The sequence below is a fragment of the Pseudopodoces humilis genome, chromosome 7, assembly GCF_049639895.1.
Source record: "Pseudopodoces humilis isolate 2021_Gansu_Grassland_sample_001 chromosome 7, ASM4963989v1, whole genome shotgun sequence".
NCBI classification, from domain to species: domain Eukaryota; kingdom Metazoa; phylum Chordata; class Aves; order Passeriformes; family Paridae; genus Pseudopodoces; species Pseudopodoces humilis.
This window is the reverse complement of record NC_142206.1, coordinates 7,799,114-7,822,716: the sequence shown is the minus strand read 5'-3', so window position 1 is coordinate 7,822,716 and position 23,603 is coordinate 7,799,114. Positions and strand designations below refer to the sequence as shown.

The window sequence follows — 23,603 nt, the reverse complement described above, 5'->3', positions numbered from 1 at the left end:
GTGCTGTCTGTCTGCCAAGCGCCGCACCAGGGAGGATCTATCCCATGGGATGTGGGGAGCAAAAGGCCCCGCAGCACCAGCATCGGGCTGCCAGTGCCAGCTGGAAAAAGGAGCAGCTCCATGAAATCAGCAGGAGAGAATTAAGCAGGGAACCCCTAGACGTGGGTGGGCTGGATGTGCTCCTATAAATGCAGGAACCATGGTGTTGCAGCATTCCCGGAGCAAACTGTGGGGATCCCTGTGATCCCAAAGGGCTGTTCTCAGATGGGAAGGGGCAGCTGGCTGACCCCACTGTGTCCTTCCAAACAGAGAAGGGAAAGGGAATGTTTCAGCTTGCGTGAAGCAAAATAATCCATGTCAACCTGAAGCATTTTCTAGGGCTGTGAACACAGCAGGAGCACAGAAGGGTGGCAGTGCCCCTTGAATCCCAGCGCTCCCTTTGGATCCTAGAGCTCCCCTTGGATCCCGGCTGCCTCGTTTCTCCCCTCTGCTGCCACGTCATCTGTTTCTGTTTTCAGCGCCTGGGAACCCCTGATTCACCCCATCCCACGAGGATGCTTCCCGGGGCTGGGCGAGTGTAGGAGGGCTGGGGATCGGGGCAGGGGAGCAGGATGCCACCCCTCTTCCTGCTCCATCCCTGCCGGGTGCCTGGGCCGTGCGGGTGCCAGTGCCCCGGCCTGGGCAGGGGTCCCTGAGGCGGGGGCACCTCCGCCCGACGCTGTCTCCCTGGCTCGGCGGCTCTGCATCCCGCTCTCCTGTTGCTCAGAGATGTGGAGGCAGTTGCTAAGAGACACCGACACGTCAGTATCTGGCCCTAAGGAAAAAAAGAGGAAAAAAAAAAGAGACAGAGAAAGAGAGAGACAAGGGAGGACGAGGAGGAGGAGGGGAGGAAGGAGGTGGGGAAAGACCTGCTCCCATCTCCAGGCTCGCAGCAGCCTTGGCCACCGCTGCCGAAGCCCAGCTCCCGACTTGGCGGCCTCCGGGGTGTGGGCGGCCACCGGGGACCCCCCATCACCATCCAGAGCCCTCCACATCGCCACTCAGGATCCCCACATCACCGCAGGGAGCCAGGCCCTGCTCCCTCCCTGGCCAGTGAGTACCCCAGGGCATCCCGGCCTCACGGGGGGGCCGGGGCGCTGTGGGGATGGGGAGCGACCGGGGCAAGGTGGGAGAGGATGGAGCTGGGGGGTGCGGCGAGGGAGGATGGAGCAGACATGGTCAGGTGGTGAGGGGCGAGGGCAGGCCTGGGAGGACCCCGGTGAGTGCAGGGAATGGGGATATTGCCCCGAGAGAGAGGTGGGGAGGGTGTCCCTGGCACCCCAGCTCGTAGTGACTGGGGGCTGGCGGGGACCGGTGAGGGGCAGTGGAGCAGCACCTCTGCTCTGCCCATCACCGGCTAGGATGGGCTGCCCAAGGTCAGAAGGACTGGGGGGGCCCTTTTCTGCCTGGAATCCCCGGGGGATGCTTGGAGGAGTGACCCTGACCCGGGGGGCACGGGGAGGGTGAGGCTGCCCCAGAGGCCACCCCAGGGCCGCAACAGCTGCGGCCCCCCCGCCGGGGCGTGTGGCCGGCACGGCTTTCCCCCGTCCTCTCGCTCGCAGGCAGCCGGTGACGGCCCGACGCCGGCCCCGCCGGAGCCCCCGGAGGGCTTGGCGTCGACCCCCGGATGCCGCCGGGATGCCGGGAACGTCGCTGTGACCGCCGCGAACCCGGCCCCGCGGCCGGCCGCCGGCAGCCCTCGGCGTGAGCGGGCGGGCGGGATGGCCCCCGGCGCCCCGTGAGGGCCGCGGCCACGAGGCCATGCTGCTGGGCCCCTGGCTGCTGGCGGCGGCGGCGGCGGTGGCGGCGGCGGGCGCGGGCTGCCCGGTGCTGTGCAGCTGCCGCGGGCAGGCGGTGGACTGCAGCGGGCAGCGGCTCTTCTCCGTGCCCCCCGAGCTGCCGCTGGACACCGGCAACCTGAGCCTGGCCCACAACCGCATCGCCAGCATCCCGCCGGGCTACCTGGGCTGCTACGGGCAGCTGCGCGCCCTCGACCTGCGCAACAACTCGCTGGCGGCGCTGCCGGCCGGGCTGTTCCGCGGCGCCCGGCGCCTGGCGCACCTGGACCTCAGCTACAACAACTTCAGCCTGGTGCCCGCCGACATGTTCCGCGAGGCCAGCGCGCTGCTGCGCCTCGACCTCAGCCACAACCCGGGGCTGCGCCGCGTCCACCCCCAGGCCTTCCGCGGCCTGGCCCAGCTGCGCGAGCTGGACCTCAGCTACGGCGGCCTGGCCGCCCTCAGCCTCGACGCCCTGGAGGGGCTGCCCGGCCTCGTGGGGCTGCGCCTGGGGGGAAACCCCTGGCTCTGCGGTTGTGCCATGGAGCCCCTCCTCAAGTGGCTGCGGGGGCGCATCCAGCGCTGCTCCTCGGGTAGGTGCTGCCGGGCCCCCCCGCGCCCTGTCCCGCCCGGGGGTCGGTGGCCGGGCTGACGCCATCCCTCCGTCCCGCAGATTCGCAGCAGGCGGAGTGCTGGGCTCCCCCGGAGGTGGCGGGGGCCCCGCTGCTGTCGCTGACAGAGGAGAGCTTCCAGGCCTGCCACCTCACGCTGACCCTCGACGACTATCTCTTCATCGCCTTCGTTGGCTTTGTCGTCTCCATCGCCTCGGTGGCCACCAACTTCCTGCTGGGCATCACGGCCAACTGCTGCCACCGCTGGAGCAAGGCCAGCGAGGACGAGGATGTTTAGGGACCGCTGCCGGCACCGCCGCCGAGAGACCCCCGCCCCGGCCACCCCCCGGCCCGGCCGCCCCCGCGGGGACACCAGACTGTGCCTTGTCCGCGTCCCCTCCTGCCGCCCCCTGCGCCGGGGTGGCCCTCGAGACGCCGGGGACGCCAGGGGACAGCCCTGCTTCCTTTTGCCCCAAAGTGGGGAGTTTTTGCACCCCCCCATCACCGTGAGCTTGGACCCCCTCCTGTGCTGTTCCCACTGCCCAGGACTGGTTGAGGCAGCGATTTGGGAATCCCCTGGGAACCCCCCACCTCTGCCTGGGAGAGACAAAGTGTGTGTGTCTTGGGGACCACAGCCACTCTCCTTGGGGCATCGAGGAAATCCCTGCTTTCAGCCCCAAAGCAGCACCCTGGAGCCCCCCAAATCCTGCACATACTCTCCAGCCTCCCCAAAAATCCAGGGGGGCAGGAAGCGCTGCTGACACCCAGCTCTCTACCACTGTTCCAGGGTGTGCCTGCACCTCGGTGGTGACACCGGGGTGTGCTGGGACAGCAATGGGACCACCGAGTGGGATGGGCTGTGACATCTCCAGGGGATGGGATCTCCCAGGGATGGCACATTCCAGGGATGGCATCTTCCTCCTCTTCGGGGCCCAAGCTGGGCACCAGCATTGCCCACCCTGGGGGAGGTTTGGGAGGTGGAAGGAGTTCTAAGAAAGGGCAAAAAAAAGAAAAAAAAAGCAGAAAGCCAACGACCTTCTGTCCAGCCGGGATGGCCATGTCCCTAGTGACTGTGTCACCCTGTCACCATAGGAGCAGATCAGGTGGGGAGTGGGGGCTCAGGGCTGGGGTCACCCAGGGATTGCTTTGTCCCTTCCCCTGTCCCCCATGGAGGCTGAGTGCATGGGGAGGGGGGTTTGGTTTAACCGCAACCCACCCCAAAAGGGCTCCAGTTGCACCCCAGCCCCAGCGCTGCCCCCGGGAAAGGGAACCTGGCCTCTGCCTTCTTTATTTTGTCTGGGTTTTTATTATTTTCCTTTTGGTGAGTCCAAGAACACCCCTGCTCCACACCCTCTGCACCCCCCACAACTCCTGCACCCCTGGACCAGCCACACGGGCATGGAGCATCCACCTGCATCCCACCAGCTCCTTCCTCTGCCTCACCCTCATCCTCTTCTTTTTGTATTCATATTTATGTTTTATTTTCCTTTTGTTTCTCCTTGTCTTTTGATTTTATTGTTTCTCCCTTTCCTTTCCTTTCCTTTCCTTTCCTTTCCTTTCCTTTCCTTTCCTTTCCTTTCCTTTCCTTTCCTTTCCTTTCCTTTCCTTTCCTTTCCTTTCCTTTCCTTTCCTTTCCTTTCCTTTCCTTTCCTTTCCTTTCCTTTCCTTTCCTTTCCTCTCCTTTCCTCTCCTTTCCTCTCCTTTCCTTTCCGTCTTCTATCTTAAATTTTTTCCTTTTCTGTCTCTTTTCTTTTCTTTTTTTTCTTTTCTTTACTTTTCTTTTCTTTTCTTTTCTTTTCTTTTCTTTTCTTTTCTTTTCTTTTCTTTTCTTTTCTTTTCTCTTTTCTTTTTTCTTTTCTTTTCTTTTCTTTTCTTTTCTTTTCTTTTCTTTTCTTTTCTTTTCTTTTCTTTTCTTTTCTTTTCTTTTCTTTTCTTTTCTTTTCTTTTCTTTTCTTTTCTTTTTCTTTTTCTTTTTCTTTTTCTTTTTTCTCTCTTCTCCCCCAACCCCGCTCTTTGTACGTTTTGTAACCGCGGGTTTTGTACCACGGGGCACTTTTTCAGCGCCAAACCTCGACAATAAAGAGTGTCAGCGCAGCCGGGGCCGGGACACGCGTGTGGCGGGGGGACACGGTGTGTGTGTGACAGGGACATGTGTGTGACGGACAGCCGGGTGCGTGCAGAGGGCACAGGCGATGTCCCACAGCCTGCAGAAGGCATCAGCCGTGCTTTTCCCTCCAGCGCTTCCTGTTATTCCTCCGGCAGCATCTCCCGGCCCCTGTGGGGCCCAGCTGTGGCTGCTGGGTCACCTCCACGGGACCCCCTCCGGCGGGCGGGGGGACGCGGGGCCGGTCCCGCCTGGCCGGAGCCCAGAGGTCGGGCAGCAGCTGTGCCGCGTCCGGCCGCGCTGGCAGCTCCGGGGGAGAGATGGGAGCAGAGGATGGACAGCGGCTCCCGGGGCACCCCCAAACCCCGGCATTGCCCTGCGTGTCCGTACATCCAGCCATCCATCCCTCTTTCCCTTCCTCCCAACACATCCATCCATCCATCCATCCATCCATCCATCCATCCATCCAATCCCATCTCCCATCCCAAACCTCCCCCACCCACCCAAACTGCCCCCCAACCTTTCCATTCCTTTTTCTCTCTCTGTCCATTCCTCAGTCCTGCAGGGTCACACAGGGCCCACCAGACCTTTGAGGGTCCCCTGACAATGGGGGGGATGGGGGAGATTGGACCGGCCCCCCAAGGGGTGTCGGGTGCGTCACCCAGGGCTTGGCACGGTGGGAACACACCGAGACAGGGACCCCCCCGAAATGCCATCACCGACGGTCACCGCTCCCGCCCCACAGTGACAAAAGTTTGAGCCCTGGGTGTGGTGCCAAAGCTTTCCCGCGGCTTTGGCAAATCCGAGTTTTCCCGGCACAAACGGGAGCTGCAGCCCCCCCACCTACATGGTTCCCCCCCCCCCCGCCCCGTTTGCCTTGGGGCGGGAGGTGTGAAGGAGCCCGAGCCGGGCTGTAAACACGGAGGCCACTTCAAAGGGGACGCCCGGCGACATCCTTAGCACCACCAGATTATTTCGGCACCCCCGGGCGGGATGCGAGGCGGGGGAGGTTGGAGGGGATGAACATCCCGTTTGGCAACTTGGAAAAGCGGGGAGGGGGAGGGGAGCAGCTGTCGGGGGAGTGGGGAGCTGTCCCCCTGTCCCCATCCTTGTCTCCTGTCCCTGGTGCATCCATCCTCCCCAAAGCCCACTTCTACTCCCTGTGCAGAATAATCTGTTTTCCCAGTATCACATTCCTGCCACCACGGTTTGGGGACCCATGGACGTGCCCCCCGGGAACTGCAGCATCCTCAGGGCATCACATTATGGGGTTTGAGGGTCCCCAGGCTCCCTGAGGATCACACCCAGCCCCCACTCCCCAGCCATCCTTCCCAAGGATGCTCCCCATCCCCCCGTGCCCCCTGTCCCTCCTCTATCTTCCCTCCTCATCTTCCCCAGGCACTCTCAGGAAGGCAACACCTTCCTTATCTTCTTCCGACGGGTGGTCCGGCCCTGCTGCCCCCACCCCCAGCCCCGGCCTTGTTATTTTCTGGAGCGTCCCTGCATATCTCCCCAGAGACTCCTCAGCTAAACATTTCCCTCCTGGAAGGGAAAGGGAAATCTCCAAGACGCGGATAGAAAGTCTGCAGCTCCGTCTCCGCTGGCCGGGCGCCTGCGGCCGTTTCCGCGCCCGGCGGCTGAGCCGGACGAGGGGGAAGCAGCAAAGCCGACACCCCCATAGTGTTGGGGTATTTGGGGGTGGTGGAGGGATGGAGGGAGAGAGGGAGAGATGGAGAGAGGGAGGGAAAGGAGAATGGTGGGATGGAGGGATGGGCAAAGGGAGGGAGAGAAGGGAAAAATCATAGAATCATTAAGGTTGGAAGAGACCTTTAAGATCAAGTCCAACCATCAACCCAGCACTGCCCCTGTAACCCCAAAACCGTTAGCCCGTGGGTGGATGGATGGATGGATGGATGGATGGATGGATGGATGGATGGATGAGACTGTTGGACTGATGGATGGACAGCTGGATTGACAGATGGATGAGAGTTATCCAGGGGTCTCTCCAGGCTGAGGGAGCCTGGATGGCACTGGAATGTAAACACAATTTGGGACGTGTCCCTGGATGCAACATTCCCATTCCTCAAGCTCCTCCAGCCCTTAGACCAAATCAGATCCATCTGGAAACTCCCCAAAACCCTCAAGGAGGCTCTCACCCCTCCAGGTGGGGGATTGTGCAGTCCCCAGCCCCCTGGCCGCCCCCTCCATTCCCTTTCTCTGGACAAAGGACTGTCCCCACACAGGGAGACCTCGGGCAGTGGCCCCCAAACACGGTGGGGCCGGCAGGAAGGCGGAGGCAGCTCCCCCGACGGGAAGCATCCCAAGGAACCCAGTAATGATCCCGCATCCTTTCCAAGAGAGAACAAAGGCTGAGGAGACAGGATAGTTCATCACCGATAAATGAAGGATGTAAATAGCAAATAGGGGGAAGATTTATTTCGAGCAGAGCCTCAGGAAGCAGCGGGGGCTGGGGTGGGGGGGAAATGGGACAGGAGCCATTTGGTGGCTCATCCAAATCCTAGTTGGGGTGAGCCGGGGTCCTGCCCAGTGCCCAAAGCCCCCATCAGCATCCAGAGGGTCCTGTGTCCCTCTTCATACCCAGAGGGTCCCTTGTCCCCATCCGCACCCGGGGGGTCCCATGTCCCCATCCCTCAGGTTTGGGTGTTTCACAGCACCAGGTCCTGTTTTCACGCCCAGGTGAGTCACGCGGGGCTCATCCCAGCCTCAGATAAGGATAAAAGCCCCAAAATGGGATTTGGTGGGACAGTGCTGCTGCCTGATACAATCACAGCTGGGGGGCTGGGGCAGGCAGGTGCCCACCCCACGGGGTCAAACACCCCCATCCCGGTGCTGCAGTGCTCCGAAGGGTTGGGATGGAGGTTTTCCTGCACTTCCCAAAGTGTTGCTGAGGAAGAGTCCAGGAGGATCTGTCCCAGGCCGAGACCCCCCAATAGTGCACACAAACACCCCCCCACACACTGCACCCTCCCTCACAGATGCCCTAAAACCCAGCCGTACCCCCACCCCCCCATTCTCCCTCCCACCACATCCCCCCGGCCCCCGAGGGAACTGAGCACAGCCTGCTCTTTTTTTAAACAAAATTCATTTATTTGTAATAAAACACAAAGCCCTGGGGATGCCGGGGAAGCCGCCCCTGCCTGAGCCCCCCAGGGGCTCCTCCCCGGCTGTGCCTCAGTTTCCCCTTCCAGCGAGCAGGGCTTTCCAGCGGCGGGTCCCCAAAGCAAGCCAGGCTTTGGGGCGAGGCGGATGTGTGGGGGGGGTGTCCCCCCGAGTAGACCAGCTCGGGGGGCGCCGGGGGCGGTCCGGGAGGGGCTCAGGCACGGAAGAGCGTCTCCTGGGTGGCGGGGTCCAGCTTGCCCCCCGGGCCGGGGCCCCCCTTGCCACCGGGGGGGTGGCTGTGCCCCGAGGAGTAGCTGGCGGAGCGCTCGGGGCCGGGGCCGGGGGTCCGGCAGCAGAGGAGGGCAGCGCAGGCGTGGCGGAAGCGGGGGTCGAAGAAGGCGTAGAGGAAGGGGTTGAGGCAGCTGTTGATGTAGGCGATGCCGGTGCAGTAGGGATGGAGGTTGTTGAGGAAGGTGTGGAGGGCGCAGGACCAGGGCAGCACCTCCAGGTCCATCAGCACGTACAGGGTCTTGACCAGGTGGAAGGGCAGCCAGCAGCCCCCGAAGGCGGCCACCAGCACCGTGATGATGGTGAGGAGGCGCTTGCGCTTGCGGGGCCCCTCGGCCCGCTCCCGGCGGAAATGAGTGGCCACGGTGCGGGCGATGAAGAAGTAGCAGGTCAGCATCACGGCGAAGGGAGCCACGAAGCCCAGGGCGGTGGAGGAGAGCCCCAGCCCCACCTCCCAGGCGCCCTCAGTCCCCTGCGCCGCCAAGTCCCCGTAGTCCATGTAGCAGGTGATCTTGCTGTCCCCGCCGAGGGCGGCCGCCCGCCGCAGCACCAGGGCGGGCAGGGCCAGCAGGGCCGCCAGCAGCCACAGGGCCACGGTGGCCACCAGCCCGCTGACCCTCGAGCGCAGCTTGGCGGTGGCCAGCGGCCGGACGATGGCCAGGTAGCGGTCGAAGCTGAGACCGGTCAGGCAGAAGACGCTGGCGTACATGTTGACGAACACCAGGTAGCTGCTGACCTTGCAGGCGGCCGTGCCGAAGGGCCAGTGGTAGCCCAGCCAGGCGTAGGCGGCCCAGAGGGGCAGGGTGACCACGAAGGTGAGGTCGGCCACGGCCAGGTTGGCGATGAAGGTGTCGGCCGAGCGCCGGCGGTCGCGGCCGCCCTTGAAGACGGTCCAGAGCACCAGCCCGTTGCCGGTGGTGCCCAGCAGGAAGACCAGCAGGTAGATGGTGGGAAGCAGAGCCAGCGAGGGGCCCCACTCCGTGTACTCGCAGTCCGTATCGTTGTCGAAGCCGTAGGTGTAGGCGTCCGTCGCCTCCTCCATCCCGGCGCTGGGCTCCGCTCCGCTCAGCTCATCCCGGGCTCACCCGCTCCTCCGGCCCCTGAGCCGCCCGCGAATCCCACCGCGTTACCTCCCCTTCCTCCTCCTCCTCCTCCTCCTCCTCCTCCCAGCCCTCCTCCCGGAGGGGACGGACAGGACCGGGCAGGAGGCAGGGCCGGGGGGCGCCCCCGTGGGAAACTTCACAGCTCCCCCCACCTCCATCTGGCTCCTGCCCGGGGGGTTTTACCGAGCTCTCACCCGCCTGTCAACCCCCGAGATAACCCCGGCCCCGCCACGCCCGGGGGGTTTGGTCGCCCACCACGGTGGAGTGCGGTGCTGGGGTCAGGGCGGCAGCGCTGGGGAGCTCGGGAACGGGGGGGCTCCAGGCAGCATTTGGGGTTTCACCTCAGGGCGCCGCATTCAGCGCCGGGGTGTCACACATCGGGGCTGCATTTCGCATGGGCAGTGTCACATCGGGCACTTGGCAGCGGAGGGGGGGCGTGGGGGTCGCAGTGGGGGGGTGGTGTCGCAGTGGGGGGGTCGCACTGGTGGCGGGGGAGGGTGTGCATTTGGCATTTGGCACTTGGGATTCTCCGTTTTGCTCCCAGCTTTACCTCACTGTGCACACAGTGGTGACTCCGTGGGGTCCCCCAGCACCGGGGCCCCGCTTTGAGCGCAACATGCCGAGGAGATTTATACATTTAACAAAAATCCTGGATGTGGAAGGTGGTTCTGGGACCCCCCACGATGTAAAAAGACCATTTTAGGGCAGCAGCTGTGGCAGGACCGGCTGCCACCGGAGCCTCTCGGTGTATCCCAGCTCCGCGGGTTGCTCATGGAGCCGGACGCGGCAGCTCTGAGCCAAGAAAGAACAAACTTCCCCCCACCCCACAAATAAATATTGGGGGGAGGGGGAGGGAAGCCCCCCCGCGGTGGTGGGGCTGTGGTCTGGGGTCGTGCCATTGGGACTGAACTCTCACAATTCCAGCTCTGGGGAAAAGAACCAAAGAAGCCGAGTGGGACTTTGCAGAGTGAGATCTGAAGAGCCCCAAGTCCCCCGGGACATGCAGCGGGGTCCGGGCTGGGGCTGAAGGGGGGACTCAGCACGGGACAGGCTGTGGGAAGGGGCAGGTTTAAGTGCAGCAACAGAGACTGGAGGGGGGCACAGAGCCCCCCGGGACCCTCCGCCAGCTCAGTGGGGCCCTTTTACCAGCAAAGAGGCGTAAAGGAGGGGTTGTGTGGGGAATTCAGTGGCTGAAATAGGGGGCGAGAGCTCACAGGGGTCTCCAAAATGAGACAGAGTGGTGTAGTGCTTAAAGGGTCTGGTCAATGGCGGTGCAGATTAGGGGGCCTCAGAGGTGGGGGCACAGCAGCACCGAACCAGACACCCAGAGCTTCAGTGTCAGCCAGGAGAACAAACCAGGGCTTAATCAGGCTGGAGATAAGGAATGATCCCGTATCTCGGTGCCGGGACAGCCGGCTTGTGGGGAGAGAGGTATTAAACCCCAAAACTGCTCCAACTGGTGGCAGAACTGCGAGAGTGCCCAGCTCCGGTTCAAATCCCAAGTTGGAATGACGAAGGGCCGGAACCCCCCCAGTGCCCAGCGCAGACACTCGAGCCTTTCTGCTAATTAACAGCTTTAACGGGGAAACACCAGTACTGCTAATGAGCCCCCCGGGATCGCGGCGAGGCTCCCCGGGCTGCTCTCGCCCTGTCCAGAGGCCCTCTAATGAGCAGGACTGCTAATGAGCAGTTCTATTAATGGCTATTAATAACAATGCCAGCTATCTCTGTCCTAATTGGAACATAGCACAAGTATCCCTTTCCAGACACCACACATGAATCCGTTTCCAGTCTCTTCCCTTTCCAAAAACTGCGGGTTGAGTGTCCCAGTCACCCCCTCCCTGTCCTGGAAGCTGGGGTGGTCGGCCTCAGTGCCACCCGGGGGGTCCCATTGGTCTCAGCGCTGGGGAAGGAACCCCCCAGGCTGGGTTTGTGGTGGCCACGGGTGGTGGGTGGGTGGCCAAGGCTGACTGATAAGGAATCCGTGGGGCTGATAAGGAGCCCCGCTATCTGCAGTGGGGGGAGGGCAGGAGCCGCTCCCCCTGCGGGGCGGGGGCTGCCCTGGGCACCAGCGAGGGGCTCTGGGACCCTCGTTCGTCATTCCTGGGACTTGGCACCAGCAGCTCCCTTTGGGAATCAGCCAGGCCTCACAGCATCCCCACTGGCTCTGCAGGGGGATTGGAGTGGGAGCCCCCACGGGATGGGATGAGGAGCCAGACCCCCACTCCGAGCAGGAAGGGCAGCGCTTGACCCTGAACGAGGAGGGATCCGGAGGCTTCCTCTGAATCCAGCAGTTACTCACATCCGACCGAGGAAGTGACAGCCCTAGGGCACAACTCCTGTGTCTCTGTGCCCTCTTCCACGGGCAGCGCTGTGGGCACAGCGCTCCTCCTGTCGGCAGCTCCTCCTGCAGTGTCCCCCTTCCCAGGGACAGCACCCCTGTCCCTCTGCTCCCGCACCCCAACTCTGCCCGTCAGCCTCCCCAAGACCGCCCTGCGGCCCCCCCAAGGCTGGACACGAGTGGGTGCTGCGAGCCACGGGTTTATTGGGAGTGGAGGGGAGCGCAGCCCCTCGGCGTCGGGTGGTGAGCACAGGGAGGTGCTGGGGGGGCACCCTGGGGGCAAGGGACAGGACTGGGGCACCCCGTGTGGGCACTGGGGACACTGGGATGTACTGGGACAACTCGGGGTGGGCGCTGCGGACGGTCAGATGCCGATGGGGCTCACAGGGGGAACACTGAAGACTGGTCCCGGTGAGTCCCTCACCAGGCAGGGCTGCCCCACAGTGGGGGGGACAGGCGGGGGGCTGTCCCATGGCCCCCGGGGCTAGAGGCTGAGGGAGAAGGTGCCCGAGTCGGTGGATTGCTTGTCCCGGGAGCAGGCCCCCAGTGCTCCGGGGGGACACGCCGTGGGGCTGGCAGGGGTGGCGGGCACGCCAGCCTCTGACACCTGTGGGGCAGGGGACAGGCACTGGGTAAGTCGCTGCACCCAGTCAATCGAGCCCCTCGGAGGTGTCCCCATCCCTCGGAATCCCAGTACCCCATGTCTGACCTCCTCGAACTTGCGGGCCTTGTAGTGCTCAGCGCCCTTGAGGAAGTTGAGCAGGATGATGTCGCACAGCACCGTGCCCTGGGGGCGGCAGCATTGGGGTGAGGGGCCCTGCGCTGCGGAGCACCCTCAGGCCCCCATGGAGCCAGGTCGCTGTCACCCTGCAGCTGTGCCATGTTCCCATGCCCCATGGACATGGGATTGCCCCTTCTGCCCTGGGAGGTGTCCCCACTCTGGGGCTGAGAACACCCACAACTCACCACACCAATGGAGGTGAAAGCAGCCACCGTGTTGATGAGGGTGGGGACGATGCCAAACTTCCCAGCCTGGGGGTGCAGAGCCCTTGTTGGCCGGAGACCCCGACCCCCCTGCGACCCCCCGAGTCCCCGGCCCCACACGTACGCTGCCGTACACCAGGACATCAAAGCGGATCCCAAAGGCCTTGATGAGGGTGCGGCGCTCGGAGCCGTCGGGCCAGCGGTAATATCTGGCGTGCCTGCGGGGACACGGGGACATGGGGATGTGGGGACATGGGGACAGGAGCCATGCCAGGCAGTGCACACCCCTGTTCCATGTGTGCCCTGGCCATACCTGAAGTTGTATCCAGGGGCAGGGGTCCGGGCCAGGCTGTCCAGGCGGGTGAAGGAGTAGCGGGGCAGGCAGTGCTCCCAGGCCTGGTCCAGGTCACACACCCACCCGATCTTGATCCCCAGCACCCCCCCCTGCCCCAGCCCTGCATCAGCACCACGGACCCTGGCCCCATGGCACCAGGTCCGCAGTTTCACAGTCCTGCATCCCATGGCTCCGTGTCCCATGAACCCACATCCCACAGTCTCATCTCCCCAAGCTCCACATCCCCCTGCACCCCATGTCTCAAATCTCCATGTCTGTACATCCCATGTCCCACATCCCAAACCCCATGCACCCACATCCATGTCCCTGTGTCAAGCCCCACATCCTCATTCTGTGTCCTGTGCTCCTGTATCCTATGTCTTGTTCCCAACATCCCTCACCCCTGCATCCCCCCACGTTATACAAACCCATGTCCCCATTGTCCATGTCCTCACGCCACCACCCCAAATCCCCCCATCACCATCCCATGTCCCTTGTCCCCATGTCCACATCCCGTGTCTTTGTCCCCAAGTCCCATGTCCCCATGCCCTTACATCCCACCTGTTTGTACCCCTGTGTCCCCACACCCACCCCATTCTCCCCCCCTCCCGTGTCCCTTGTGTCCTCGCTCACGGTGGCAGCCAGCACAGGGAAGTCCTGCCCAGCCAGACGTGCCACATCCCCCAGGCGCAGGATGGGGCACAGGGGCTGCAGCTGTGGGTGGAAGCGACACCGGCCCAGCTCCACCCCACTGCCAGGGGGTGGCAGGTTGGTCCTGGGGACACAGGGGGATGCGGAGGACATGGAGGGATGTGCTATCAGGCAGCAGTCTGGGATTCATGGACCCCCATCCCAGTGTCCTCCCACCATCCTGTGCCTGTGTCCCCCTGTCCCTGTGTTACCCCATCCCCCTGTCCTCGTGTCCCCCTGTGTCCCCCCATGTCTTGTGCCACTCACTTCTCAAAGCCAAAGAGTGGGAAGCGGATGCTGTTCTTGATGAGGAGGGTGAAGTTCTCAGCTTCCAGCATGACGGGGCTAGAATAAAGGGGGTGACACTGGGGACACGGCAGGGGGCATGTCCCCTGCTCCTCCCTCTGTCCCCCTGACCCCACTTACACGTCAACGGTGTCCACCTCGGATGGGCACCAGCCCTGGATCTCACAGGTGTGCAGGGTCGCGTTGTAGGGGACGCAGCGCCCTGTCAGCATCCCTGGGACCCCTAACCCCTGTCAGCACACCTGGAACCTCGGAGCCCTGAACTCTGTCAGCACCCCTGGGACCCCTGTACTCCTGTCAGTACCCCCGGGGGCACCCCTGAGAGCCCAGACCCCCCGTCAGCACCCCTGGGACCCCCGGACTGTCATCGGCACCCTTGGGACCCTGATCCCCGGCTCCCCCCAGACCTCCAGCTGCCGCATCAGAACCCCGGGACCCCCAGTTCCCTGAGCCCACCAAGGGTCCCTCACTCCTGCCCGTGGTGGCTCCGCCCGGTCCCTCCAGCCCCCCCAGCCCCCGTTCCCACCGGGGTCCCCTCACCGTTGCTCGTGCCCGGGCTCATCTCCCGGCAATCCCGGTCCGCCGAGCAGTGGAACGCGGCTTCGCTCTGCGGGGCGGGGGTCAGCGGACGGGGGGCTCATCGAGGGGTCCCCCCGAGCGCCCCCTGCCCCCCCGCACCTCCGGGCACACGCCCTGCGCCTGGTCCTCGGTCCGGATCTGCTTGGTGACCACCACGAACACCGAGGTGCCCTGAGGGACGTCGCTGTCACACGACCCGTCCGGGGGGGTGGCCCCGCGCCCCTCAGCGACCCCTCCGGTCCCCGGTCCTCACCTGGGGGGGCGTGATGTAGTCGGCCGTATCCATCACCTGCCCCGCGTAGCGCCCCACGCCCTTCACCTTGGTGACCACGGAGGACTCGATGGCGGTGTCCCGCACCTGGTACGCTTTCTCATGGAGGAACACCCAGCTGGGACAGCACCGCGGGTGACGCTGGGGACAGCCACCACCGGCACCTCCCGGCACCCCCGGAGCTGCCCGGAGCTGTCAGCACCAGCGGCTGCCCGTCCCCGACAGCCGCTTGACATCCCTCCGCCGGTGGCTGCCGTCACCCCCCGGGAGCAGTCGGGCACAGGGACCCCCTTCTGTCATCCCCTGGGGCCGAGCGGCTTCTCGGGTGTCACCCGCACTGTCCCCTTCCCGTCATCCATCCGAGATGCCCTCCTGGTTGTCCCCCTTGTGTCACCCTTCACGACACCTTGCTGTCCCCATCATGTCACCTGCGCTGCCACCCTCCTGTCAACTGCATCGGCACGCTCTCCGGCTGTCCCCTTTGTGTCAAATGCACCGACATCCTCTGTCCCGCCTTGTCAAGCGGCACAGTCTCCTGGCTATCCCCATCGTGTCACCTGCTCCGGAACACCTGAATTCCCAGCACTGACACATTTTGTCACCTGCTCTCCCGTCCCTCCTCTGCTCCATCACCCCCTACTCCTGGCCTGGCCACCCCCTCACCCCACACCGCCGCCCGGGTGTCCCCTCGCTGTGACCCCGCTGCCACACGCCGTCATCCTCCATCACCCTTGTCACCCCCCGGTGTCACCTCCAGCATCAAGTGGGAGTCACCGCGCTGCCGCGGTGCCGGGAAGAGGGTTCGGCGGTGTCCCGAGGGATGTCCCGGGCCAGGGTGTCCCAGAGGTGCCCGGGTGTTGTCCCGGCGGCTGCCAGGGGGGCTCACCCGACGAAATAGGCGAGGATGAGGAGCTGGACGCCGCGGTTGACGACTCCCACCACCCAGCTCTTCACCACCACCGACTTGGTGGTCTCGTAGGAGAAGAAGTCGCTCACCCAGCGGGTGCGGGAGCGCAGGAGGGACATGGGCAGCGCGGGAGGCGGCCGGCGACGGGGTTACGGGCAGGGCTGCGGGCAGGGCAGTGGCAGGCAGGGCTGCGGGAACGGAGGGCGATGCGGGAAGGGCAGGGCAGAGATGCGGGCAGTGAGCGGGGATGCGGGCAGGGCAGGGCGCGGGCGCGGGTACCGGCAGGGGTACCGGAGGGGCACGGGCAGGGTGAGGGGACCGGCAGGGTGTGGGCAGCACCCGCAGGGGTGCGGGCAGCGAGGGCGGTGCGGGCGGGCGGGCGGAGGCGGGGGCAGGGCGGGGGCCGGGGGCGGGGGCACGGCCCGGGGGGACGGGAGGGGTCGCCCCCCCTTTCTGGGGGGATGGAGGGGTTCAGCCGTGGTCCTTTCCGGGGGTCCCTGTAGTGGGGAGCCCCAAATGGGGGATCCATTCTGAGACCGGGGAGCCCCGCGTTGGGGTGCACGTGGGGGATGCGCCCCAGACCGAGGAAGCCTGGTTTGTGGGGGACACCCCCTCAGGGGAGCAGGAGGAGGGTGTCCCCTGCGTGCGCTTTCGGGGGTGCCCCGCTCTGGGCCGCCCCATTGACCAGTTCCAACACTTTGGGGCACCCCGGGTTTTGGGGGGGGGGGTGGTCCCCACACGAGGTGACGTCACGGGGCTCGTCCCGCGCTGGCCAATAGGGTGCCTCCCCCCTACTCTCTATGGTTCTGGGCGGGGCAGAGCGGCGGGCCGGGGGGCGGGGTCTCGATCGCTCTAGCCCCGCCCCCACCGCCTCTGTGGGCGGGGTCGTCCGGAGCGCTGCGGTGCCGCCCGCGGTGCGGCGGCGAGCGCGGCACGGCCCCGCCCCGTCGCCAGGGGGCGCCCGCGCGGACCGGCGCCATGGCGGAAGCCCGCGCGCCTCCCGGCGGCGGTGGCGGCGGCTCCGCAGGGTTCGCGCTGCGCGGGCGGGAAAAGCACGGAGGGGCCCGGTGGGATGGCCCGGGGTATGGGGGGGGGGGGGGTGTTTGAATCTCGCGGGGGAGAAGCCGGAGTCAGGGGAGCCCGGGCTGGGATGGGGGAACAGGCCTGAGATGTGAGTAGGCTCGGGGCGAGGGGGCAGGCCTGGGGTTGGGGGGAGGCCCGGGCGGCGCTTGGGAGCTGAGGCCCGGAAAGAATTTGCGGGTGCTGTGGCTGGTTTGAGGTGCGGAGAGGGAGGGGAAGAGCCGGGGTGGAGGATTCGAGAGGTGCGATGACACAGCGGTGGCCGAGGGGTGCAGGAAGGGGTGGCTCTGGGGCCGCGGCACATGTGGGGAAGGGGGCGAGAGAGGCCGGGCGTCGCCCCCATCGGTGAGTCCGGTGCCACCGCGAGAGGCTGCGGCCGGGGCTGGGGGTGGGAGCAGTTTAGAGGGATGAGGTTTGGTTTTGGGAGCGCTGGGGAGGGTCAGGAGCCCAGCTCACCTGGCTCACCCGCTGTCCTCCCGCAGCTGCCGTGACTGACTCCTCTGCCCTGCCCCGGGCATGCCAGGCTGAGGGGGCTGCTGAACCCTCCCTGAGCTCGTCCCTGTCCCCTCCCGCACCCCGCAGCCGCCATGGCTGATACGCTGGAGTTCAACGAGATCTACCAGGAGGTGAAGGGGTCCATGGTAAGCGAGGGGACATGGGAATGGCCCCAGGGAGACTTCCAGGGTTGGGGTGTGGATGTGGGAGCAATTGCTGTATGATGAGGAGAGTGTGGGGGATGAAGCTGTGGCTGCTTGGTGGTGCTGCTGCTGGAGGGCTGCACCCAACAGGGCCATGGTGGCTCCATGGGACGGAGTCCCCTCATGCCCAGCTCTCCCACAGAATGATGGGCGGCTGCGGCTGAGCCGGCAGGGCGTCATCTTCAAGAACAGCAAGACAGGGAAGGTGGACAACATCCAGGCCTCAGAACTAGCTGAGGGCGTGTGGCGGCGCGTGGCACTGGGGCACGGCCTCAAGCTGCTCACCAAGAACGGCCACGTCTACAAGTATGACGGGTTCCGGGAGTCGGTGAGTCCCTGTTCCCTGCTCCCACTCTCCCAGATCCAGCTGTGCTCCCTGCCAGCCCCAGAACAGCTTTGTCCCCTGCATCTCCATGTCCAGGGGCTGTGTCTCACTTGGGGCTCTGGGCACTGGTGGTTCCTGATGGTCTTCCCTCTCTCTTACACAACCCAGGAATTTGACAAGCTCTCAGATTTCTTCAAAGCCCACTATTGCCTGGAGCTCATGGAGAAGGATCTGTGTGTGAAGGGCTGGAACTGGGGCACAGTGAGGTTTGGAGGTGAGTTCCAATGGCAGCCTGAGGCCATGGGGTGGGATGTTCCTACCAGTGTGGTTGTTCTGCTCCCCCAGCCATTCCCTTAGGAGCAGCTGCTTTCTGGGGATGTCCTCAAGGACAGTGAGGACATTTGCCATCTCAGGAGAGCAGGAGGGCCCTAAATCCCAGGGCTCTGTGCTTGGTGTGAAATCTGCACCTGTGTGGCAGAGCTGCCGTTCTTAAGGGAGTCAGGGGAGCTGGTGGATGTGCCTCCAGCACAAGGACACATGGGGTCAGACAGCTCCTTTTTTTGTGTGTTTCTGCTCAGTGCCAATTTCCATGGATGCATCTGGAAGGGAGAAAGCCTGGAGATTTTGGAGGGTGGGAATGCAGAGAGCATCTGAGAACAGAGCCACTGCTGGATTTTGGAGACGAGCGAGACTGTGTCTGGAGATGGGGTTTGTGGGGCACAGCTGTGAGCTGGCTGTGATGTCCCCACAGGGCAGCTGCTGTCCTTTGACATCGGGGAGCAGCCGGTGTTCGAGATCCCGCTCAGCAACGTGTCCCAGTGCACCACGGGCAAGAACGAGGTGACGCTGGAGTTCCACCAGAACGATGACGCTGAGGTCTCGCTCATGGAGGTCCGGTTCTACGTGCCACCCACCCAGGAGGACGGTGTGGACCCCGTGGAGGTGTGTGGGGCTGGCAGGAGGGTGGGGGCTGGCAGCGAGGGACCCTTTGGGATCTTTCTGACCTCTTCCTTCGTAGGCCTTCGCCCAGAACGTGCTGTCCAAGGCAGACGTGATCCAGGCCACCGGTGATGCCATCTGCATCTTCCGGGAGCTGCAGTGCCTGACGCCACGGGGGCGCTACGACATCCGCATCTACCCCACCTTCCTGCACCTGCACGGCAAGACCTTCGACTACAAGATCCCCTACACCACTGTGCTGCGCCTCTTCCTGCTCCCACACAAGGACCAGCGCCAGATGTTCTTTGTGGTGAGTGGGAATGGCTCAGCCCTCCCCTGGAAGGGCATTAGGGGTGGTTCAGGAGGGTTTTGTGTCTTCACCTCCTCTTCTCTTTCCAGATCAGCCTGGACCCCCCGATAAAGCAAGGCCAGACCCGCTACCACTTCCTGATCCTGCTCTTCTCCAAGGATGAGGATATCTCCCTGACCCTCAACATGAATGAGTGAGCTCTCCTGATGCCACGCCGCTTCCCAGACCCCTCCCTGGATCCTGAGGGAGGTACTTACCCTCCAGACTCAGTTCTCACCTCTGCCCTCCTTCCCTCCACACAGGGAGGAGGTGGAGAAGCGCTTTGAGGGGCGGCTCACCAAGAACATGTCAGGGTCCCTCTACGAGATGGTCAGCCGGGTGATGAAGGCACTGGTGAACCGCAAGATCACCGTGCCTGGAAATTTCCAGGGGTGAGTGATTGCAGGGCCAGTCCCTCTCTTTTCACCTCATTCCCATGGCCAGGTAGGGGAAGGGACTCCCTGTGTGATTCGTGCTGGGGAGCAGGGCCTGTCTGCCAGGGCTGTGCACGGGGAGGGTGTTTGTCCCCATGGATAGCAGTGTTTGTCCTGCAGACACTCTGGAGCCCAGTGCATCACCTGCTCCTACAAGGCCAGTTCAGGGTTGCTGTACCCACTGGAGAGGGGCTTCATCTACGTTCACAAGCCCCCCGTGCACATCCGCTTTGATGAGATCTCCTTCGTCAACTTTGCCCGAGGCACCACCACCACCCGCTCCTTCGACTTTGAGATCGAGACCAAGCAGGGCACCCAGTACACCTTCAGCAGCATCGAGAGGTGGGTGTGGGCTGCGGGGCCAGCCTGGCTGTGCCCACCAGAGCTCCCCAGCACAGCTGGCCTGACCGTGCCCTCTTCCACAGGGAGGAGTACGGGAAGCTCTTCGACTTTGTCAATGCCAAGAAGCTGAACATCAAGAACCGGGGGCTGAAGGAGGTATCAGCCACGTGGGGCAGGGCTCGCACCCACTGGTGCTAGCACTGCCTTCTCCCACAGTCTGTCTGCTTTTCCCTCCTTTTTTCACCTCTCTTTTCTCTCCTTGCCCTTGTAGAGGAAAAAGGTCCGTGCGATATCCCTTCCTCTTTGTCCTCCTCCTCCTGGTGCAGGTTTCCTGTGCATGGCTGTGGTGGTCTCTGACTAACCCAGTAACCCCAGCGTGGTGTGAGAAGGCCCCCTAACCCCCATAACTGCTCTGCCCCTCTCTCCAGGGCCCTGAGGGGGGAAGGAGGGGACATAGTCATGTCTGTCCCCTTCCCTGTGCATGCCCAGGGCCGTGCTCACCCAGGGCTGTGTTCCAGAGAGAGACACAGGGAGCGGCTCTCATCCCACCTCTCCACAGGGAATGAAGCAGAGCTATGATGAATATGCCGACTCTGATGAGGACCAGCATGATGCCTACTTGGAGAGGATGAAAGAGGAGGGCAAGATCCGGGAGGAGAATGCCAATGACAGCAGTGATGGCTCTGGAGAGGAGACAGGTGAGGGCTGGGGCTGCGAGGGGCTGCTGTGGTGCTCCAGCTCCTGCTCCCCGTGATGATCCAAAGTACTGAGCACTTGCTTTCTCCTCCAGATGAGTCCTTCAACCCTGGAGAAGAGGATGATGATGTGGCTGAAGAGTGAGTAGAGGCCAGGCAGGTCTCTATCCAAAAGCCCCATAGGAAGGTGGTGTTCTAGGGCTGTGTGAGCATTGAGAGATGCTCACAGCATGACTGGGATCACCTAGATTTGGGACTGTACAGCCCTGGATTTGGGAAGGGCGGGCAGCTGGGGCAGTTCTGGGCTCACTTCATTGTAATGACATTAGGCAGTATGAGAGAGTTCTGGAAGGGCTCCTGGGGAGGCCTTGGCTGCACTTTTCAGGAAAGAGGACAGTTGGGAAGAGGGTTAGAACCCCAGGCAGGGGTGTGAGGATGGGGGGGGAGATGTGGGGAGAACTTGAAGCTGAGCCCTGGCATCATGAGAGCTCCAAATATCCAGGAAGTAGAACACAATGAGCTGTGTTCGTGGAAGGCCGCTCCCTTGAGGGCTGTTAACGGGAGCAGAGCAGCTCCAGCCCGGGAAGCCTCAGGGCTGTGGTGTCTGGGAGCAGCTCTGAGGCTGATGCCCCCATGCAGGTTTGACAGCAATGCCTCAGCCAGTTCCTCCAGCGGTGATGGCGACAGCGACCGTGAAGACAAGAAGCCGGCCAAGAAGGCCAAGATCGTCAAGGACCGCAAGCCCCGCAAGAAGCAGCCGGAGGTGAGGGGCTGCTGTAGGAGCAGGACCAGCTCCTGGAGTGGGATCAGGAGGGTCACAGCCCCACCTGAGCTGCCTCACCTCAGCCCCTGCAGCACTCACCAGTGTGCTGACCAGAGCTGTTGTCCAGGCCTGGCGTCACTGCCTCTAGATGGGTCCAGGCTGAGCCTTTCCCAAGGGCGTGATGTTCCCATGCCCAGCCTATCCTGGTTGTTGCTGGGCTGTTCAGCAGCCTGACCCCCAGCTGTGACCCACCAGCCCCTCTCCCAGGGCTGCAGCTGGATTGCTGGGGTTGCAGAAGTGAGCAGAGCCTGGTCCCGACGTGTTGGGTCAGGGGTGCACTGAGGTTCCATGAGTGTTCTCCACCTCCCAGAGCAAGAAGGGGAAGGACCCCAACGCTCCCAAGCGCCCTATGTCGGCCTACATGCTCTGGCTGAACGCCAGCCGGGAGAAGATCAAGTCAGACCACCCTGGCATCAGCATCACTGATCTGTCCAAGAAGGCTGGGGAGCTCTGGAAGGCCATGTCCAAGGAGAAGAAGGAGGTGAGGGATGGGAGGCCCAGGGCAGAGTTGGGCCTGGTACAGGTGGGGAGGCTGGATATGGAAGACCCTTCCTTGTTCTTGGGAGCCTGGAACTGCACAGATGGGGATTTGGGAAGGGTTGAGGACGTCCTTGGGCTGGTGGGCTTGGTGATCAGAAGTGGGAGCAGGGTGGGGTGCAGGTGGGTGCTGGAGGATGGTGGAGGAGGAGGGGCAGCCTCGCTGACCCTGTGCTCTGGCTGCAGGAGTGGGATCGGAAGGCGGAAGATGCCAGGCGGGACTACGAGAAGGCCATGAAGGAATACAGCAAGGCTGACAGCCACAGGGGGTGAGTGTGCTGGCAAGGGGCTGGCAGGGCTTGGCCCCCCAAAATGGGCTGTTCCCTGGGCCAGAGCGCTGCCAGCCAGGTAATGCAGCTCCTCTCCCCTCTGCCCACCTGCGCAGGGAGAGGTCGAAGAAGAAGAAGAAGAAACAGGAGAAGCAGGTGAAGGGGAAAGGGGACAAGAAAGGCACCACCTCCAAGTCCTCATCCTCCAAGTCCCCAGCTAAGGGCATGAGCGACAGCTTCAAGAGCAAGGAATTTGTGTCCAGCGATGAGAGCTCCTCTGCAGAGAGCAAGAAGGAGGTGGGGGTCACAACTGGTCCCTCGTCCCTGGGGAACAACTGGGATGGTCCCAGTCCCTCTTCCTTGGGGAACATCATGGTGGTTTCTGCTGGAGAGGCTGGGTCCTTGTAGTACCTTATGTTTGTGTTACTGGGACACCTCTTGGAGTGTCCCCAAGTCACCACCATCACCCTATTCCCTCTGTAGTGGGGATACTGCCCTGCCTTCATTGTCCCCTGCTGACCTCTTTGTCCCCTGCCTGCAGGACTCGGAGGACGAGGGGGCTGCCAGCCCTCCCCCCAGCTCAGAGGACTCTGCATCCGGCTCGGATTAGCCCCATCCCAGCAGGCTCCAGGCTGGATCCCAGGTCGGGAGAGAACTGGGCGGGCCAGCCCCATGGCAGGGACCAGGGTCCCAGGCTCTGGATGGCTCCCACCCGGGAGCAAGGCCAGGTTCCCCTGTCCCCCAGCACCCTGTGGTGGCAGGAGGTGCCAGAGGCTCCTCAGTCCCGCACATTTGTATCCCATCAATTTATTTTTTCTAAACACTTGGGTTTCTCTCCTTTTCTTTCCTTCCCTCGATGTTTTTTTTTGGTGTTGTTTTTTTGTATTTTGGGTCTGTTGACATGGCAACTCGGGTTGAATAAAAAAAAAACCCTAGTGATGGTGTTTGTGTGGGTGTGGGGCTGGCTCCCCCATCCCTCCTTCCTTCCTGCAGCCATCCGTGAGCTTGTTCCCCTCCTTGAACCGCTTCCAGGGCTGACTTCATTCTCTCCTCACCCTCCATTAGCGGCCCCCAGCCCCTGCTCAGCCATCAGGGCTCCTAATTACAGCCCCTCGCTCGATCCTGATGCCATTTGGGGGTTTTTCTACCTCCCTCATGAGGGGGTTGATCCGATTAAGGCCTGTTTCCCCTCCGGTGTTGATTGCAGCCAATTCCCGGTCAGGAACCAGCCCCGGGGGGACCCCATGGCTGCCTGTTCCCCCCTCCTTCCACTGCCTTTACTGGCACCGCTGGGATGGGCCACGGGGAAGCAGGAGCTCCCGGGGGCGGAAGCCGGGGGTCCTCGGTGGGCACAAGGGACCCTGGATGCCCAAATGGTGGGGGGCGGCTCTATTGTCACAGCAACCTAAATGTGCATTACTGGCCCTCCGGCAGCAGACCCACGGTTGGAGGACTCCGGGAATGGGATAATTTGCAACGGGGGGGCTCCATGGGGTGCCCAGGGGGTCCTGTCCGGCTGTTCCGACCCCCGAGGGTGATTCGGGGGGTGATGGAGGTCTCCGGCGTGTCCCCCACCCCCATTTTGGAGGACTCTCCAGCCGCCCCTCTCTATGGTCCGCCCGCCACGCGGCGCCGCTCTGCCCCGCCCCCTCTCCGC

At 63.4% G+C, this 23,603-nt stretch overlaps 4 protein-coding genes across 4 annotated transcripts; 2 read left to right on the top strand and 2 right to left on the bottom strand.

The window, feature by feature from the left end:
* Positions 1 to 1,800: 1,800 nt before the first annotated feature.
* Positions 1,801 to 2,726, top strand: LRRC55 (leucine rich repeat containing 55). The gene is made up of 2 exons (XM_005528990.1): positions 1,801 to 2,410; positions 2,491 to 2,726. Exons 1-2 carry the CDS (start codon positions 1,801 to 1,803, stop codon positions 2,724 to 2,726), a joined length of 846 nt encoding a protein of 281 aa, XP_005529047.1.
* A 4,944-nt stretch (positions 2,727 to 7,670) lies between these two features.
* APLNR (apelin receptor) lies at positions 7,671 to 9,056 on the bottom strand. Its single transcript, XM_014257856.2, has one exon. It carries the CDS (start codon positions 8,980 to 8,982, stop codon positions 7,867 to 7,869), a length of 1,116 nt encoding a protein of 371 aa, XP_014113331.2. The 5' UTR covers positions 8,983 to 9,056; the 3' UTR covers positions 7,671 to 7,866.
* A 2,812-nt stretch (positions 9,057 to 11,868) lies between these two features.
* On the bottom strand, positions 11,869 to 15,574 carry P2RX3 (purinergic receptor P2X 3). The gene is made up of 12 exons (XM_088057923.1): positions 15,435 to 15,574; positions 14,531 to 14,666; positions 14,377 to 14,448; positions 14,239 to 14,305; positions 13,819 to 13,912; positions 13,660 to 13,737; positions 13,336 to 13,477; positions 12,682 to 12,812; positions 12,493 to 12,586; positions 12,351 to 12,416; positions 12,094 to 12,171; positions 11,869 to 11,991 (listed from the first exon to the last, which is right to left on the bottom strand). Exons 1-12 carry the CDS (start codon positions 15,572 to 15,574, stop codon positions 11,869 to 11,871), a joined length of 1,221 nt encoding a protein of 406 aa, XP_087914049.1.
* Positions 15,575 to 17,017: 1,443 nt separating this feature from the next.
* On the top strand, positions 17,018 to 22,878 carry SSRP1 (structure specific recognition protein 1). The gene is made up of 16 exons (XM_005528991.3): positions 17,018 to 17,176; positions 17,376 to 17,561; positions 17,727 to 17,832; positions 18,310 to 18,500; positions 18,577 to 18,807; positions 18,897 to 19,000; positions 19,110 to 19,238; positions 19,401 to 19,622; positions 19,706 to 19,778; positions 20,182 to 20,320; positions 20,413 to 20,458; positions 20,957 to 21,080; positions 21,451 to 21,621; positions 21,864 to 21,946; positions 22,063 to 22,243; positions 22,488 to 22,878. The coding sequence occupies exons 1-16, from the start codon at positions 17,123 to 17,125 to the stop codon at positions 22,554 to 22,556; spliced, it is 2,109 nt and encodes a 702-aa protein (XP_005529048.1). The 5' UTR covers positions 17,018 to 17,122; the 3' UTR covers positions 22,557 to 22,878.
* Positions 22,879 to 23,603: the final 725 nt, after the last annotated feature.

Coding starts and splice junctions, on each gene's coding strand:
- LRRC55 (XM_005528990.1), top strand. CDS start 1,801: ATGCTGCTGGGCCCCTGGCTGCTGGCGGCGGCGGCGGCGGTGGCGGCG. Junction 2,411..2,490: donor CATCCAGCGCTGCTCCTCGG/GTAGGTGCTGCC, acceptor TCCGTCCCGCAG/ATTCGCAGCAGGCGGAGTGC.
- APLNR (XM_014257856.2), bottom strand. CDS start 8,982: ATGGAGGAGGCGACGGACGCCTACACCTACGGCTTCGACAACGATACG.
- P2RX3 (XM_088057923.1), bottom strand. CDS start 15,574: ATGTCCCTCCTGCGCTCCCGCACCCGCTGGGTGAGCGACTTCTTCTCC. Junction 14,449..14,530: donor ACTACATCACGCCCCCCCAG/GTGAGGACCGGG, acceptor GACGTCCCTCAG/GGCACCTCGGTGTTCGTGGT. Junction 13,738..13,818: donor GAGGTGGACACCGTTGACGT/GTAAGTGGGGTC, acceptor CCTTTATTCTAG/CCCCGTCATGCTGGAAGCTG.
- SSRP1 (XM_005528991.3), top strand. CDS start 17,123: ATGGCTGATACGCTGGAGTTCAACGAGATCTACCAGGAGGTGAAGGGG. Junction 17,177..17,375: donor AGGAGGTGAAGGGGTCCATG/GTAAGCGAGGGG, acceptor GCTCTCCCACAG/AATGATGGGCGGCTGCGGCT. Junction 18,501..18,576: donor ACGGTGTGGACCCCGTGGAG/GTGTGTGGGGCT, acceptor CTTCCTTCGTAG/GCCTTCGCCCAGAACGTGCT.